At 41.4% G+C, this 17,620-nt stretch overlaps 1 protein-coding gene across 3 annotated transcripts in view; it reads left to right on the top strand.

Annotated features, from left to right (window-relative positions):
• Positions 1–16,138, top strand: part of prkci (protein kinase C, iota) — a 77,271-nt gene extending 61,133 nt beyond the window's left edge. For all 3 annotated transcript variants that reach the window (XM_069897521.1, XM_069897522.1, XM_069897523.1), the window contains 4 exons: positions 508–587; positions 898–987; positions 4,231–4,346; positions 7,382–16,138. In XM_069897521.1, coding sequence (XP_069753622.1) covers positions 508–587; positions 898–987; positions 4,231–4,346; positions 7,382–7,469 — 374 coding nt within the window. In that variant the 3' untranslated portion in view covers positions 7,470–16,138. The remainder of the gene's footprint in view (positions 1–507; positions 588–897; positions 988–4,230; positions 4,347–7,381) is intronic.
• The last annotated feature ends 1,482 nt before the right edge of the window (positions 16,139–17,620 follow it).

Genomic DNA, 17,620 nt, shown 5'->3' with positions numbered 1-17,620 from the left:
GATCTTAAGAGGTCTGAAACTCTGTTGCATTACTTGCTCTGAGTTGAGATGCATATTCTGAGGATGGAATTCAGATTTATCTATCTTTCTTGAAGTTTAGTGAAATTATCTCATACTCCGGGGCCCTTAGGCGATGGATATTTTTCTTGATCTTAAGAAACCGAAATGATGTAACAAACCAAAATGATCTTGTAGCAAATCATTTATCAGAGTTGGCCTCATTTGTACCTCTTGGGATCCTGAGCATTCAGACCCAGAAAGAAACTAGAGTCTTTCTATTTCTGATCATTATTTTTTAATACTTAAATTTAGGACCATTGGGTGGTTCCATTCCTGATCCTTAATGCACACATCCATTGATTCTAGTTCTAATTTAGAGTCTATTTTCTTACTGGAAATGAACTGTTAAGGGGCATAAGATGATTTGTGTGGACCAACAGTGCGTTGCATCAGATATTGGATTAATGTTCATTCTTGACTCAAAAGTTTTATCTTTGCACATTTCAGTCATTTTGGAAAAACAGATACGTATTCCACGTTCCCTCTCTGTCAAAGCTGCAAGTGTTTTAAAGGGATTTCTCAATAAGGTACTGGTCCCAAACTACTTTTATTGTCTGTATTTTACTGTTGATTCTTCTAAAAATGCAAGATGATGGCAGGATACGAATATCGTTTTATTTAACTTGTAAGGAGTTGGTAATGTTCGTTCATGATGTTTCATCTATTGGTATTGCTCTGTCTGGCACGTTCAGTTTGTCTCACACAATCCTTGGAATTGCCAGTAACCGATCAGGTTGCATTTTAACTGCTGTATTCCTTCAATTGCAAATGCCATTTGCTTTCTTACGCCAACCTCTGTACCTGCACTATTGTCTTGTTCATCTTATTTCATTCCAGGATCCAGCTGAGCGACTTGGATGCCACCCACAGACAGGATTTGCTGATATTCAGGGAAATCCCTTCTTCCGCAATGTAGACTGGGACTTGGTGAGTTTGGAAGGAATAATCTTCAGAATAAAGTTATGGTGGTCAAACCAAATCATTTTTCCTTGTGGGACCTTTATATTCACTGTAGAATTGTTACAGCATCAACAGGAATTAAACTATTAGCATATGAGGAACAAATGTCGGCTCTTGAACTGTACTCATTGGAGTGCAGAAGGATGGGGGTGTGGGGAGACACCTCAGAGGCTTTTTCAAATGCTGAAAGACCTGGAGAGTAGATGTGGCAAGGATGTTTCCCATGGAAGGGGATTCTCAAACAAGAGGGCACAACTTCAGAATAAAGGGGTGTCGATTTAAAACAAAGATGCAGGAAAATTTCTTTAGTTGGTCGTGAGTCTGTGGAACTTGTTGCTATAGGCGGCTGTGGAAGCGAGGTTGTTGGGTGTATTTAAGGCAGAGATTGACAGGTATTTGATTAGAGCATCAAGGGTTATGGGAAGGGAGGCTGATTGCAAAGAGGGAAGCAGCTCATAATGGCAGATGGGCCAACTACTTTTTGTCTTGTGACAGAGGCCATTTGACCCATCATTTACAGGTTTGCTCTCCATTCTGACTCCTGTCTGGAGAAACCATTGATGGCTTTAGTGACTTTAACTTTTGTTCCAAATCAGATTCAGGACAATTTCTTTCCCGCTTCTGTCAGACTCCTGAATGAAGCTCACGCCAGTTATGTTGCCTTAGCTGTGCAGGGATCTCTCAATTTTGCACCTCTGTGTAACAGTTCATATGCTGTTCCATGCATGGAGTGTCTAATTGGATGGCTCACAAACCTCTCCACTGCACTTGATGATAAACTTAAACTTGGGGAAAAAAAGCAAAAGTATCGATCTCTTGTGATGACATTAAGATCTTTTTTGAGGCCCTGATAGTGAGAGTTTAAAAGCATTTTACAGAACAAATCTAAATTAATGCATGAGGAAGTGTGCACACAGGGCTTCATTGGAGAAGGGAAGTAGATTTTTCAGTAAATAAGAGAAACACTGACCAGCACTTGGTGTATAATTTGCAAGATACAAAAGTGCTTGATAAACTCAACAGGTTACATGACATGCTGAGTATCTTCAGTGACTTACACGCGACCCTTGCAAATTTTCTTGTATAAATCGTGTATAATTTCCCCTTTTTGCTTCAAGAAAATATGATTTCCCCTGTTGGAAGTGCCAGTCTGCAGATTCTCCCCACATCTCTGAAGGATGGTGGACAGATGGAGCTGGGTGGGGGGGGGGGGGTAGGATTTGGAGGTAAAGATGGACAGAAAGGCAGATGGAGAAAGTGGAGGTGGAGACTTCTGCTGGAGGGTGAGAAGCAGGAGCACAGAGACCGGCAATATTGGAATCTGACAAGGGGGATGATGTTTGGAACCTGGGGGAGAGAAGGAGGGTAGATAGAACCATACGAGGAAGGAGGGGAGACAAAAATTAGGTAAGATGATTGAAGATGGGTTAGAAGGGAGAAAAGGGGGAGCATGGGAGATGATTGCCTGAAATGGGGAAATTTGTTGTTCATGCCATTGTCTTGTAGACTCTCCAGGTGAAATAGGAGCTGTACCTCCTATTTGCATTGGGCCTTGCCGCCAATGAAGAGGGCAGAGAGGGTGGTGTGCAGGTGCCTTGCAAATGCTCTGCAAAGGCCATTTGTTAGAGCCGCGGTCTCTATCTCCAGCCTTCTCTCCCCCATCTGGCTCCATCTGCCCGTCAAACCCTCCTCACTTGGATCCACCTATTGCTTCCCAGTTCTTGCTTCACCCCCCTTTATACTGACTATATCCCCTTTACATGCAATCCTGAAAATGTTCTCTCCACAGATACAGCCTGACCTGAATTCCTCCAGTGGTTTGTTTCTTTGCTCCAGATTCCAGCGCCTGGGCCCTTTTTTGTCATTCTCACATTATCAGTGTTGTTTGTTACAATGTGAACCTTTCCCTTCAGAATCCACTTGCTAAAAGCAATAACATCACAGTTCAGGCCCTTCGGCCCACAATTTTGTGCTGACTTATATTTGTTACCTTTCTCAATGATTGAATCCTTCACAACTTTACACCCATCACTATCTATTTTTTCTTGTATCCATGTCTCTGTCTTTTAAAAGTCCTTATTGCACCACCTCCACCACAGGCAATGCATCCCAGGCATCCACTACTCTGTGTGTGATATACAAATATACTGTCGGCCAGAAAAAAGGTGATGGTTGTCCATCCTTGACCCTGGTACCAGAGAAGCAGAAACGCTATCCTGGTTTTTGCAGGTGCAAAGATGTCAATCTCAGGTACTCACTGTTGAGTCACAGTCCTTAACTTGCTCTTCCTGCTGACCCCCACCCATCCATGCATCTGGACGATTCACAGTGCTGAGAACATGTCTTGCATTATGTGCCCCAGAGGAACACTCAACCTCACTGTTTTCCAACAAGGTCATTTCACACCCAAATCCTACAGGACAACAAGCTGTAGCCCTTTATCAGCAAGACCCAAGAGCCAATAAAGGACTTCCAGAGGAAGGGTGGTGTGCATTCCCCAGTGCACACCCACAGTGCTGAGGTGGAGATAGTAGACAACTTTAAGTTTGACATCTCCATTGACCTGTCTTGGTGCACCCATGTCAATGCAGTGACCAGGAAAGTGCATCAGTGCCTCGACTTCCTCAGAAACCTTAACAAATTTAGCCTATTTGCATCTCTCAACCACCTCTACAGCTGCACCATTAAAAGCATCCTGTCAGGGTACATCACTGCGTGGGATGGGAACTGCTCCACCCAAGATCGCAAGAAACTGCAGAGGATTGTGAACGTGCCTTCAACTATCACACGCACATACATTCCTCTCTCCCCCCCCCCCCCCCCCACCCCCCTTCCATTTACTCACTTTATAATTCCCGCTGTCTTGGATAAGCAGCCAACATATTAAAAAACATCCCACTCTCTTCACCCCCCCCCCTCTCATTAAGAAGAAAATTCGCGAGTATGGAATCTCACCATCAGATTCAAGGATAGTTTCTTTCCCACTGTTATCAGACTCTTGAATGAACCTCAAAGCAGAACTCTTCCCTTTTGTCCTGTCTTACTTGTACCATGTATGAGATCTCTAACTGGACTGCTCACATCTTGGTAAACATGACAATAAACTTGCGCAGCTGACAGAATGAACGTGGCTGCATAATTAGTGAAAAAGCAATTTAATTCTGGTGAGATTGAAACAATTTGCTTTTTTTTTCTTGCTGCTGGATTTAGATGGAACAGAGACAGATCATCCCACCTTTCAAGCCACACATTTCTGGTGAATACGGTCTTGACAACTTTGACTCCCAGTTCACCAATGAACCCGTCCAGCTCACTCCAGATGATGAGTAAGTAGGCCTTCGGTCATTTATCTTCTCAGAAAATGGAAAGGATTGTCTGTTACCTTGGTTTGAAGAAGCAATCAATTGAAGTCTGACCCAAAGCAAAGTAATGAACTTTGTTACTAAAAATTGTTTTGCCCTTTCATGATTTATTTTTTAATAGTTTAATTTGCCTTGGATTTAATTGTAATTACTGATGTGTTGCAAAGGAAGTGAGGATGTTTACAAGTGGCATCTAAACCAAGAATGTTTATAGGTTTTGAACTAGATTTGTTCTACAAAAACAAATTAACATAACCTGTTAATTGCTTTGAGTAAATTTCAGAATTTAGGAAGTGTTTGAAATCTTTGTGTCGCAAGGAAGCCATTTGCGGCTCACTTGGTGTTGCTCTTTCCAATATTGGCTGGATAAAATGTTCCTTTTTATATGTCCACCCAATATAAAAGTTAATATTGAGCCCAGTCGCAATGCATTCTCTTTTCCACAATGTTTTCTTAGAGTTGTTCAGGTCCTTCGGCCTAACTAGTCCTTGCCAACCAAGGTGCCTTCCTTAGCTGGTCCCATATATGGTATAGTGGAACCCCATTACCACATGATGGTTGGGGTCCAAAATCTCTCATCACAAAAAAAGGAGTCGTGTTAAATTGGGGTTTCACTACTGCGTACAATATATACACACATTGATTGCAGTAGCAAGGCCCCCCACCAACCAGTTGTGGTGGCACACGCCCCCACCCCCCTCTATTCGCGATGGCATTCACCCGCCCCCCCCCACTCCCCTCTGTTAGCAGTGACACGCCCCCCCCCCCCCCCACTTCCCTCCATTGTTGCCAGCATTTGCCCCTTCCCACTCCCCTCTCTTCGTGGCGGCCACCACCACGTTCTCAGCAGCACGCCGCCTCAACCTCATTCTCGGCACCTTACCACCACCACCCTCCTTCCCCCAACCTGTTCTCGGCACCACATTATCCCCCCCTTCATCAATGCCCAAGATAAACATGACTATTTACCATAATAATTTAGATGCGCCACTTCTAAACATCTGCTGCACCACAAGGTGGCCATCCCTGGTACTGCATCTTTTAAAATGGGCTTGTTTAACGTCCTATTTCAAAGACTTGGACGTTAAGTGGTCCAGCGACTTGTCGCGTTATATCCGAATTTGCGTTAAATTGGGACATGTTAAATCTGGGTTCCACTGTACTCTCTAAACCAGCCATTTGCAACAGGGGCCCTACGACCCTCGGGCCACAGCATACTTAAGTAAATGCCTTGCTTTCTTTTGTTTTTTATGTAATCTAAAGGAGAAAAGTACAGAAGAAACCAAAACTTGACTGATTCACGGGGAAGGAGGGCTCACAAACTTTGAGCAGAGTTCTAGGAGGGCTGTAGCCAAACAAAAAAATTGAGAATGGCTGCTATCTATCTTTCCTATCCATAAGCAGACGTAATTGAACCCACCTCTTCCTCTGGCAGTTCAATCCAGATACCCAGCACACACTTACCTTTCAGATCCCTTTTGAACTTTTCTCTCCTCGCCTTTAACCCATGTCCTCTAGTTTTAGATTCTCCTACCCTGGGAAAAAAGACTATGACCTTATCTATGCTTCTCATGGCTTTATAAACCTGTAATGTTCCAACCGTGCCCCAGCATCCTTCTCTTCCGGGAAAACTCCTAACCCAACCAGTTCTCACCACTCCACCCCTATTGCTGAAGCCCATCAGTTCTGACTGTGTCCTTGTGAATCTATGCTGGAAACCTGGAACTCAATCACATCCTTCTGAGAACATGGTGGACTTGTATCAAACTACAACCCCTGTACCAATATAATTTTCATTGTGTTGGTATTTTTGTTCCAAGGAAGAGAATCCACTTTAATCTCTCCATACGAGTTCTTAATTTGCTAATGTGCATTTTAGACAGGAAGGTGAAAGGAAAGTCAAGCTCATATTTAAATTTTTTTTTAAAAATCCAGTCTTATTTTAAACCAGCCATTCGCGACTTTTTTTTGGCTCTGCCCCCTCCCTCTCTCCCCCCCAACCTGGGGACTCTGCTCAATTTATGGACCCCCTTCTCTGTAAAGCAGTCGTTTAATTGCTTTCTTCCGTACTTCTCTCTTATTGATTATATTAAAAAAATTTAAAATATTTTCTCTCTGTGACCACCAACCCCCACCTCCCCTCATTGAGAATGGCTGTTGGCTCCACTAATTTTTCTATACACATGCAAAGTTTAGTGGCTTGATGATGTGAACAATTTTCTTTGGTCATTTTGATCATTTTTTGGATATTATGATGTGGTTATTTGTTGTGACTCCGATCCACTGAGAATCTGGAGTGTCAGCACTGCAGCTTTTCATCTGCATCAGCAGGTCCCAGACTGTTGCCTTGGTTATATCCTCAACCTTTTTCTTCATTCATCCTGACATCCCTCTACACTGCACCCAATCTGCCTAATTTATAATCAAATAGCCTGCTGCCAGGTCATCTGCTAATTCTATATCAAATTGCCTTGCAGACTTGCATGTGGCAATTGCCTATAAAAAGGTTGCAGTGCAAATGGTTTCTCAAAAGATCTGAGAAGTAACTGTTCACTTGTAATAAACATGATCTTTATTTAACCCCTGGAGGTTACACAAATAAAGGAAACAACTACCAGACGTGGAGGAAGAAAAGATTTCTTATAACAATCTGGGCAGGGTTGTTAACGATTAGATCTTGAAATTGTAGACTAAAGATTTCTTATCCCACAGTTTTGTATTTTGCAGCATGGTAGAAGCTGATTCTGGCCATTTAAACCCATGCTGTCCAAATTAACCTATAACCTGTACAATTTGGAGGGTGGGAGAAAACTGGAACACCTGGGAAAAGCCCACACAGACATGGGGAAAACATGCAAACTTCTTACAGGCACCACTGGATTTGAACCTGGGTCACTACCATGTAATAAGGCCGCGTTAACCATGCCGCCCAATTAAGGGTTACTTCATCCACTGCATCATTCAGCCCTGGATTTTTGATCTTCCTTTTGTTTCCCCAGTGATGCTGTGAAGAAAATCGACCAGTCAGAATTCGAAGGCTTTGAGTACATCAATCCTCTTCTGATGTCAGCTGAAGAATGCGTCTGAGTGCCTGAAGACCGTTCACTCTGGCCGGTTCTGCTAACCTTGCATGTGGAGGAGCTGAAAACAATAAGCTTTTGCTTTACCAGCCAAAGCCTTTCCCTTTGTTGCTGATGGTATGAGAATGCCGGCCCCAACTCTTGTCCAACAGTAGGGGATGAGTGTCTGTAAATACCATTCCCATTGAAATTCTAAGATGCAGATTAATTGAATTGTCTGAAAATTTGTTCTCTGCAGCTGAGAGACAACCTTTCATTCCCCCAATTTTACCTATTGACACTAAATCGTTGGACAGGACAATTGTTATTGGGGAGCAAGTGATATCATAACTTGCTTAAGAATGGACTTGTTTAAAAATCTATTGGGGATTACTGGTTTGGGTGGAAAATTAATTTAGCCTCTTGGTGTGACAGTAAATCTGGGTGTGACCTAAAAGCTTCACTTGCTCCCCCACCCCCCCTCCCAAACCCTTCTGCCAGCCAGTGGTATTGCTCAGGGAGATGGCAGCTGTGGCTTTGACTAAAATGTTTCTGCTGGTACAGCATTGCTCTTCTTTACTGCAAAAATGTATTCTTCCACCTGCTGGCAGGATGCCAGTGACAAAATGTACAGAAATTGAGTTCTCGAATAACTGACACCTATATAATTGATTGTTAGATTTTAAGTTATCTTGTATTTTGAGGACTATAGAAATGAACATTACAAAAGAAAAGTGCACAAATATACTGTGACCATACATGTCTGCACTGCTGTGAAAGGTGTTTTTATATATAAATATACACAGGTAAAATTGTATTCTGTACCATAGTGCATCGGTTGAGCTGGTCAATCCTGCCATTTGGCCCACTGGATTATGAGCTGGCTAAGGAATGATGAAAGATTAGGGAAGGATATAGCGCATTTTACTGATACTCACACACACACACGGCTAAAATGATCCGCTTCCTATTTGTAGCACCCACGCCAATGTCTCGGGCTTGTTAACATTGCGCTTGATTATGCAAAAATTGAAGGTACGTTTTCTCCTTTGAGTGGAGGGTCAAATCTGCATTTTAAGCTGTATGTAAAACAAAGTATTGTTCACACTTGGCGGACGTGCTATATAATTGAGTTTTTGCATCCCCTTGCTCCATTCAAATACAACCGTTGATGCTATGGAGAAGTGATGAACACACGCATGGTCTTTGACCAAAGACCCTGATGGTGAGCAACTTTATTTGATTCTCATTTTCCATATTTATCTTTTTGTTTTACACGGTGAATGGAACTGCCGAAGAAAATTGTTAATTTTGAAAAATTCCATTTGTAATTGTATATTGATAATGCATCCTGTTAAATTTTCTGAACTTTATTTCATTGCCCCACCATTAATTGAACATATTTATGTTGCTGCAACAGATTATCATTCCTTTCTTCAACTATATATTAGCTTTTTCCCCTATCACGACCTTACTCCAATGCATTTGGTTTTTTTGTTATCGGTAGTGAGAAATTATATTTTTTTTAAATTTATGTCTGTTCATCACATTTGCAGCATTTGTCAAATTCTGTGGTGATGTTGCCTTGATGTCATTTGCAAATTTCCTCCAAGCATCTTGTGTTTTAAGTCTTTCTCCTTTGCAGCTGATGGTTTGAGAATGCTCACCCCAACTCTTGCCCATCAGTAGGGGATGAGTGTCTTCAATTAACTTTCCCAATGAAATTAAAAACTGCCGATTAATTGTCTGAGAACACTCATTCTCTGCACCTTTTCCATTTTCTCCCAATTTTACCTATGGACATAAATCGTTGGACAGGACAATTGTCATTGGGGGAAAAAGTACTATCACAACTTGCTTAAAAATGGACTATTTTTAATTTATTGGAGATTGCAGGTTTGGGTAGAAAATTGACTTTATCCTTTGGGTGTGACCTAAAAGCTTCACTTGCTCCCCCACCTCTGCCAGCCTGTTGCCAGTGGTATTGCTCAGGGAGATGGCAGCTGTGGCTTTGACTAAAATGCTTCTGTTGGTACAGCATTGCTCTTATTTACTGCAAAAATGTCTCAAGTTGGTAGGAGAGAAACATTTTGAGCTTTCTTTCACCTGCTGACAGGATGCCTGTGATGAAATGAGCTGTCCGCTTTTAGCCTGACTCGGACAGTGGTTCTCAACGTTTTTTCCCAACTCACATCCCACCTTGAGTAATCTCTTGCCAAAGAGCACCTATAGCATCTTATGCCCCAAGTGCTGTATGGTTAGTATGTGAGTGGGGAACAAAAGTTTGAGAACTCTGGATCAGAAAGAGACATTGGGTGAAGGCCATTCCTGATTTATGTGAGCGGGGAACAAAAGTTTGAGAACTCTGGATCAGAAAGAGACATTGGGTGAAGGCCATTCCTGATTTATAGTGACAAACTAAGTTAAAGTTCAATCTGCTGCTTGTGATTTGGGTAATATTAATAATATTGTGGACATTGCACACATTATTTTATCATTTGTTTTCTCAAAATAATAAAACTATGCCATTGCTCCATCTTTTCTAATTTTTTTTTAAGTAAACTGACATTATTAATATAGTTTCTATGACAATTTAAGTAACAAGTTGAAAGCTGCCTCTCGTATATCAATCTGGGACATTTCTATTAATTTAAATTACCCAATACCTTAGGGTAGCTGAGCTATCTTTCCAGATTGTTATTCTTCAACAAGCCCTTTTTTGTACTGGCTTGGTGATCTTCACCCTTTGTGGGCACTGCAGTAAGATCCACAGTGTTTTCTGTATACCACGGAGATCATCTGGTGTTGGGACTTGCCAAGTTATAGTGTTGTTGAGAATTTTGTGAATTCCTTCTCTTTTTCTCCACAATCAAATCCCCCCCCACATATTGCTGAAGACGCTCACTCCTTTGAGAGAAGGAAAACTTGTCTTTGGACTTCTGTGGCAGAATAGAATATGGTGAACATTGTCAAGATGGAAACAAGCCTGTTGAACAGAAAATGAATTTGTTAGGTGGTCTCTCTGATGGTTAAAGCTCAGCTTCTTGTCTGACGGTGAATGCAATTGACCTTTCACACACATTCATTGCCAAGGCAGTCATTTAATTTACAAACTGTTATTTCTTAAAAATACCAGCTGCCTGCAAAGAGGTTCGTCAGGGAAGACTATTATCAGAGTATCTGGATGCAGAAAGGGCAGACAAGATTCACAGGACTATTCCCTTACATGAGCCATGAGGTAACATGGCTGTGTACAGCCGTCAAAAGTGAATGTGAGTTTGGTTTGTTAAAAATTAAATACCAGTAATAGTTTGAAAATTTCAAAAATTCTTAGTGTTGGGTTTGAAACGGTACATGACCATTAAAATATTCAATTACTTTTCTTGCCTTTCCCCTCAAAGACTGCATGGAATTTATGTGAAAATTTAGTCCTCTTGGGATATTTGAATGAGGAAGTGAACTGGACTAGAGCTTTCATTTGTGCTACCACTATTTACACAGTACTAAAACAGGAGATCCTGGACACCTGTAGGGTTATTCCAAGTGTTTGACAACCACAAAGTGATCAAGAGGGCAAATATTCTCTTCTCAACTGGCTTTAGCAGTGACCCAAGCAGAATGTGGACCTGTGGCTGGGAAAACTCCCTTTATAAGTTCTCACTGTGGTGCTGTGCACTTTGTGGCTTTGCTGGGGTGACATTAGGAAGCATTTGCAAATAGGTTTTGAACAAGAAAGTCTGTAAATGCTGGGGTTGAGTGCAACTCACAAACGTGCCAGGGAAACACAGCAGATCAGGCAGCATCCGTAGGAAATGAAGGGTAACCAATGTTTTGCGTCCAAAACGTTGTTACCCTTCCTATGGATGTTGCATGACCTGCTGCGTTTCCCTGGCAGATTTGTTTGGTGCAAATTGGTTTTGTTGAAGGTCCAGCTAGACTGGAATTCAATGCCTGGCTTTTGTGTTCATCTTTCCCCCACCCCCCCACCCCCCCGGGTTCTGTTTTCATCTTTATTCATCGTTCCTTTAGTGCTTGAAAGTGTTGGAGCTGTTAAAAACAATTCTTGTGCACTCATCATGGAGCATCTCTGGTTCAGAAGGTTGTGCAAGTCTTGTTCCAGACACTTGTCAGGCTGTTTTGCTCAGTGGGTGCTATGCTGATGGAACTGATATGTTCGGCCGATGTTTGCAGCAGCCTGTGTGGTGAAAAGCTCCAAGGAATCAGAAAGCTTTCCTTTCATTTTCTGGTGTTTCTGGCATTTCTTCACATCTACAACTGCAGATGGTCCAGCTTGAATCCAAGCTCCCTCAGTTTCACCAAATTGCTGTATGTCCAATATCAGTCTGTAATAGCAGTCTCATTACAGACCCTTCAAACTGTACCAGCTGTACGCTTCAAACTGTAACAGCAGTCTCATTACAAGCTGTACGCTTCAAACTGTAACAGCAGTCTCATTACAAGCTGTACGCCTCAAATAGATGAGGTTAGGTTTAGGAGTTGCACCATTAAGTTTGGGTGTTTAAATTTGCAGGAAGACTTGCATTGCATATTTTTGGCCACTCGTAGTGAAACAGAATCAACAAATTGACAGTTTAACTCTGGGATTCCTGTTATGCATGGGTTAATTGTTTAAAGAAGTGGATTAACGAGGGTTGATTTTTAAATTAATGTCACAACAAGTCAAACACAAGGTGCTTCTGGTTCAGTTCTTCTATGCTCCAAAGTATATTTTAACCATTTCCTCAAAGCAGTGTATTTTTATGATGGGGTTAAACACTAGATTTTTCATTTCACATAAATTCTGCTACTTGTTTTGTGTTTTAACTGCATTGTGTCGTTGATACATCTTGCGTCCAAAATGTATACTAAGCTGAATTAATTCCCAGTTCTTTACATCTGTTCCAGTGACTGAAATACTACTGTGTACTGTCTTGGCTCATCTGCCACAGTTTCCTTTCAGTATGTTCTCTTTAGTCTGTGATTGACCACTTAATTGAATGAATGTGGCATAGATCCTAGGGCTCCTATGCAATCTCTCTAATATTGTGTAATACCATTAGAACCACAAGTTGAGAATCACAGTCTGTTTTCTCACAGAGTTACAGTTTAGCCTGTTGTTCCGTGGAGGGGAAGTGAGAAGTTGTGCCATTTGCTTCTGATCCAATGTCCACTTGATCACACAGGCACTGAAAATATTTGAAAGAGCATAAATTATTTGACATTTATTTACTTTGAGTATGCCTCATTTATTAATTTCCTTCAATCTTATAATTCCTGATTGGGGAAACTGAGAAAGCAGTGTAATAAATGTGGGAGAGGTTACAACGTGGAAGTGAAGGAATGGCACAGTCTTGGAATTTTAAGTGAATGCAATTGCTTTCTCAAACATAAATGTTCTGTGTGTGGGTCTGGGTGACAGGAAAGCATGTGGGTTGTGGACAGCATCATAAAAGCTGAATGCCCTTGTACACCTGAAAAATTATGATGCGGTGAAATACATTTTCAAATGGAACTTGCAGTCCCAGTGCCTTCTAAATTCCAGCTTTTAGGCACTGAAATCTCTGTTAGTTCTCATGTCTGTCTGATTAATTGGGTGGATGGGTGTTTGTGCTTGAGAACCGAGTCTGATAGACTTTTTCCTGCAGTGGATGGGGGCTGGGGAGGAATCCTGGGATCTAACCAAGACATTGTTATTACTTTTGAAATGAATTGTCAGTTGTGAACATTAATCCCTTCTAGCTTTGGACTGCTTGATCCAATTAAACTGGTGTGCAAATTTTTGGTTGGCATGGATAGCTCGGTGGTTAGAGCACTGGTCTTGTAAACCAGGGATCAAGAGTTTGTTTCTTGCTGGGGCCTCATTCCTGTAAGGAGTGCTTGATAAAGTGGTGATCTCTGTCTTCCTTACGATAGACAAAGTTAAAGAATTTCATGTATTTTACATTCTAAATGTAGTATTACATGACAATAATGGAACCTTTACCAGGAGTGAACACTCTGAAGTGCACTAGGAGTACTGAATTGTATCATTCAATAAGCATTTCATGTTGTCATTGCAACAAGGAGCGAGTTGCAGCAATATTTCCAACCCCACCCTCCCCAACAAGCCAAACTCAGTAGCTCTCTCAACATCTAATTTTACTTGGAACAGTTGATAAATACACCAAAATAATTCTTCATAGTGAAAGTGATTCCTGATGTTTGAATTCTTTTCGATAATTTGTTTAGCAGCAAAGCTTCCAGGTTAATTTGAAGTAATAGGGATTTAATTTAACCTCTTCATTTAATGTTTTATTCACTTTGATGAACTAAGTTTCTCCTTGCTCCTCAAAAGTAATGGAGGTGTGTTGGGGCTGAGATTTTGGTGATTCTTGATATATTCTGCATGTGTGTATGTGCCAGATGCAAGTAATGTGGATGTCTTTGTCTTAAAAGAAGTGTTTTTTTTAATTTCTTGTGTTTTCATTTAGTGGGATGATTGAATTATGCACATTTTGCAATCAAGAATTAAGTATCTTTAGTTGAGGTGGGGGGGGGGGACATCAGCTGGAAAGCTGTCTGGTAAATACACAAAAGTCATGGCCTGGTGGTTTCATTTTCTTAATATCGTGACGAGAGAGGATAAGACAGTTGGGATTGTAATCAGAATCTATCTGAAATTAACCCGAATTTGCGGCTGGGATATATTGCGGCTGAGGCACTGCCCATATTATGTGCATATTGCCACCACTGCTCATTCTATTAGTAACAAAGAATGGGGTGGAAAAAATAGAACACCTTCCTTGCAGCCCAGTGTAGTCCCTCTACGTGAGATCAAACAGTGCAGGCAGGCTCATTGTGGTGAATATCGCTGCCAGGTCGAATCCTATCATCGTGTGACTGGCGCACAGGGCTCAAGGAAGATGATGCTGAATGTTGCCTCTTACCTGTCTGGGTGTGAAGACCATCTTTGCACTGGATACCTGTCTGAAACAGCATGGAGTAGGCATTAGAGAATGTGTGTGGAATGATGCTGGCTGCTGTGGTTCTGCAATAGAACTGCACGATGCCCAGTGAGTGCCAAACTGGGACCCCCGTGCTTGAGTTGAACCTGCACTTTTTCATGTCCTAGTTCAGTAGGAAGATGATCTTGTACTCTAACGTGACCGTTTATCTTCATTGACACGCACCAGATGTAGTGATAATTGGGGATTTGTTGACATTAAGCAGAGTTGAAAAATTTCACGCTCATGAACATAATCTAATTATTATTTAAAGTGAAGGTTGATCCGAGTCTCTGTCATATATGGATTTGAACTGTGCATTATCAGAGCTTGCATCAGGGAGGATTTGTAACTTGTCGATGTTTCTGCTTGTTAAAGTGCACCTTTGCTGGGAATATCTCAGCCACCATCAAAGGTGGGCACTGTTATCCAAGAATGTCAATTTTGTACACACATCCACAAGGTGACTGTGACCCCATAATCTGCACAGTATTTTTTTCTAGCCATTCTCTACATGTATTTGATTCTACTTGTGCCAATCTTAGAGAATTTTGAGGCGTAAGGGAAGAACTTAAACATTTTGAATCCATAACGTTTTATTCATTGCTGAATCTTGTTTAAAAACAGTAGCGTCATCTGTTACATTTGGGCTGCAGTTATCTGTCTCCCACACAAGGCCAGTCCTCAAGACGTCTTCAGAAATGCAGCAGCCTGTTTCCATAGCTGCAAAAGAAGTTCCGTGAATCGGGTATTAGCTCTTGGAAATCCACATTTCACAATAGCTCAGTGGTGAAAATTTACCTGAAACTTGACCACTCAGTTTTGCATTCACTTCCTCACCTTGGAGGAAAAGTGAATATGGAGATGAGGAAAATTCCTCATTAGATTTAATGTAGAACATCGGTTTTTAGCTGTCATATTGATTTTTGTAGAAAGGGAAAATCTCAACATATCAAACTTGGGGGTGTGTGGACATTAGTGATTACATGGTCGCCCTGACCGAGATGCACAAGTTCAAAGAAGAACATTTTCTTCTCGAATCAGGATTGCATCACTTACAATTTCAGAACTAATAAAACGTAATCTGTCATATTGTAAATATACGTTTTTTTTTTAAAGAAGTCGGGTTCCTCATGTGTGGATTTATCCATGCGCTTCTCACTTACCAGCTGCCCTTATAGAGCAAAGATGAGCTTTGAGTATTGCAGAGAAAGCATTCAATCCTTGCCTTTCAGAAAATGTGTTTCTTTTTGTATGTTTAATGTGTGAAGAACAAAAGATGGGTGTCCCTGAGGAGATTGAAGGGGCAATACTACTGTTAATATTTTTCACAAAACACTTACCTGCGTGAAATATGTCCTTGCTTTTTATCTGAATGGTTTACGTATGTCCGTGCAACAGAGCTGGAAGTACACCTTGCACACATTTCATACTTTGGCTAAGGCTTTGTTTTCACTTTGGAACATTGTTTTTTTTATTTGAAATGTGTGAGGTGGGGAAAATCCCACAATGCATTTGTTCTTTGTGCTTTACTGTTCAATAGTTTAAAGATGTTTTTGAAACCACTGTTTAGAGGCTAAAATTGGTACAGACTGCCCTACATTGATATATATGTTACAAATTAACACTAAATGCCAAATGACTTTATTTGCTTTCCTCAAACTGGGAGAATGTTCAATGTTTTTTTTTAAATAAACATTTATGAAAGGTACAATGTTAAATAGTGTTGTGTTTTATTATCAAGTTAATATTCAATGCCTGATCCATGAAGGCTAGAAGAACTTAAGAAATTGGTGTAGACCATTGAGCCTGCTCTGCCATTCCATTTTGCCGGTGTCTTGGTTCCACTTTCCCACCTGTTTCCCATGAACCTAATTCTATTCTTCAAAAACCACTCCAGGCTGCTGGAGATTGACTCTTGAGAACCAGCTATCAGAATTAGAGAGGGTGCTGAGGGCAAGAAAGGCTCCCAAAAGGCAATGGGGGCTGAAGGCCTCCTCATCCTGCTGGAGGTTTGGATGTGGGATCAGGTTGTCATTCTGATTTGAACGGAACTGGAGAGGCTACCTGAGCATAGGAGGTGAATTCAGTGACTGAGGGAACTCTTGTTCTTCTCTTTTTGACTCGTGCCAAGTCAGACTAAAGGCGATTAAATAATAATGCCATTCTGTTACATGACTAAATAGTATCTGATATCAGCCTATCCATTTGTCTTCAATACATTCAATGAGACAGCCTCTACTGGATCCGAGGGTTGAGAATTCCACCGATTCACTTCTCTCTGCTATATACCTTTCATAAGACAGGAGCAAAATTAAGGCACAGCCCACCCACTGTCTGCTCCACCATTCAATTTAACTCCATTCTACCTGCTCCCCATAACCTTTGACAACAATACTAATCAAGAATTGTTTTAAATCTACCCAATTAGTTGGCCTTAACGGCAATCTGGCCAAAAAAAAAATCAACAGATTCACCACCCTTTGGCTGCAGAAATTTCTCATTCACTGTTCTATTGCCGAACCCACCTTAAGTGTCCATATTTCAGAGCGTTTGGTTCCGTCAGACCCATTGACTTTTTGTTTGGACCCCAGTGCCCAGAAATTTGTTTATAGAAACAAGTTACTGCAGATGCAGTAAGGAGTTAAGGATTTAGGGCTCAGCAATGAAGGATCCAACAGAATGGTAACCACGGCAGCAGACTGTGAGCTGCTTGGAGGCTGAGGGATTCACACAGGCTGTGTGCAGGGGCCCCGAACGGACTGCTGGAGACTGGAACCATGTATTGGAGCCAGGATTCGAGAGGGTGCAGAGGCAATTTCATGTCATATTAAATGTCCTGCTCTATTAAAAGACAAATGAATTCCCTAAACAACATGAAATGTTTTAAGACCAATGATCTAATTCTGTCTTTGACAGGAATACTGACATGTAAAATCTTAGATTGCAACCAAGTATTTGGTTAAGTTGGAGAGATTGAGATGAGTTTGTTATACCCAGATTAACCAGAATTCTTGCTGCAGCCACACCGGTACATAAGGTCTTTTTGGCTTGGCTTCGCGGACGAAGATTTATGGAGGGGGTAAAAAGTCCACGTCAGCTGCAGGCTCGTTTGTGGCTGACAAGTCCGATGCGGGACAGGCAGACACGATTGCAGCGGTTGCAGGGGGAAATTGGTTGGTTGGGGTTGGGTGTT

The sequence above is a fragment of the Narcine bancroftii genome, chromosome 9 (assembly GCF_036971445.1).
Source record: "Narcine bancroftii isolate sNarBan1 chromosome 9, sNarBan1.hap1, whole genome shotgun sequence".
Lineage (NCBI taxonomy): Eukaryota > Metazoa > Chordata > Chondrichthyes > Torpediniformes > Narcinidae > Narcine > Narcine bancroftii.
The sequence above is the reverse complement of the archived record's forward strand: the minus strand, read 5'-3'. Positions and strand labels throughout refer to the sequence as shown.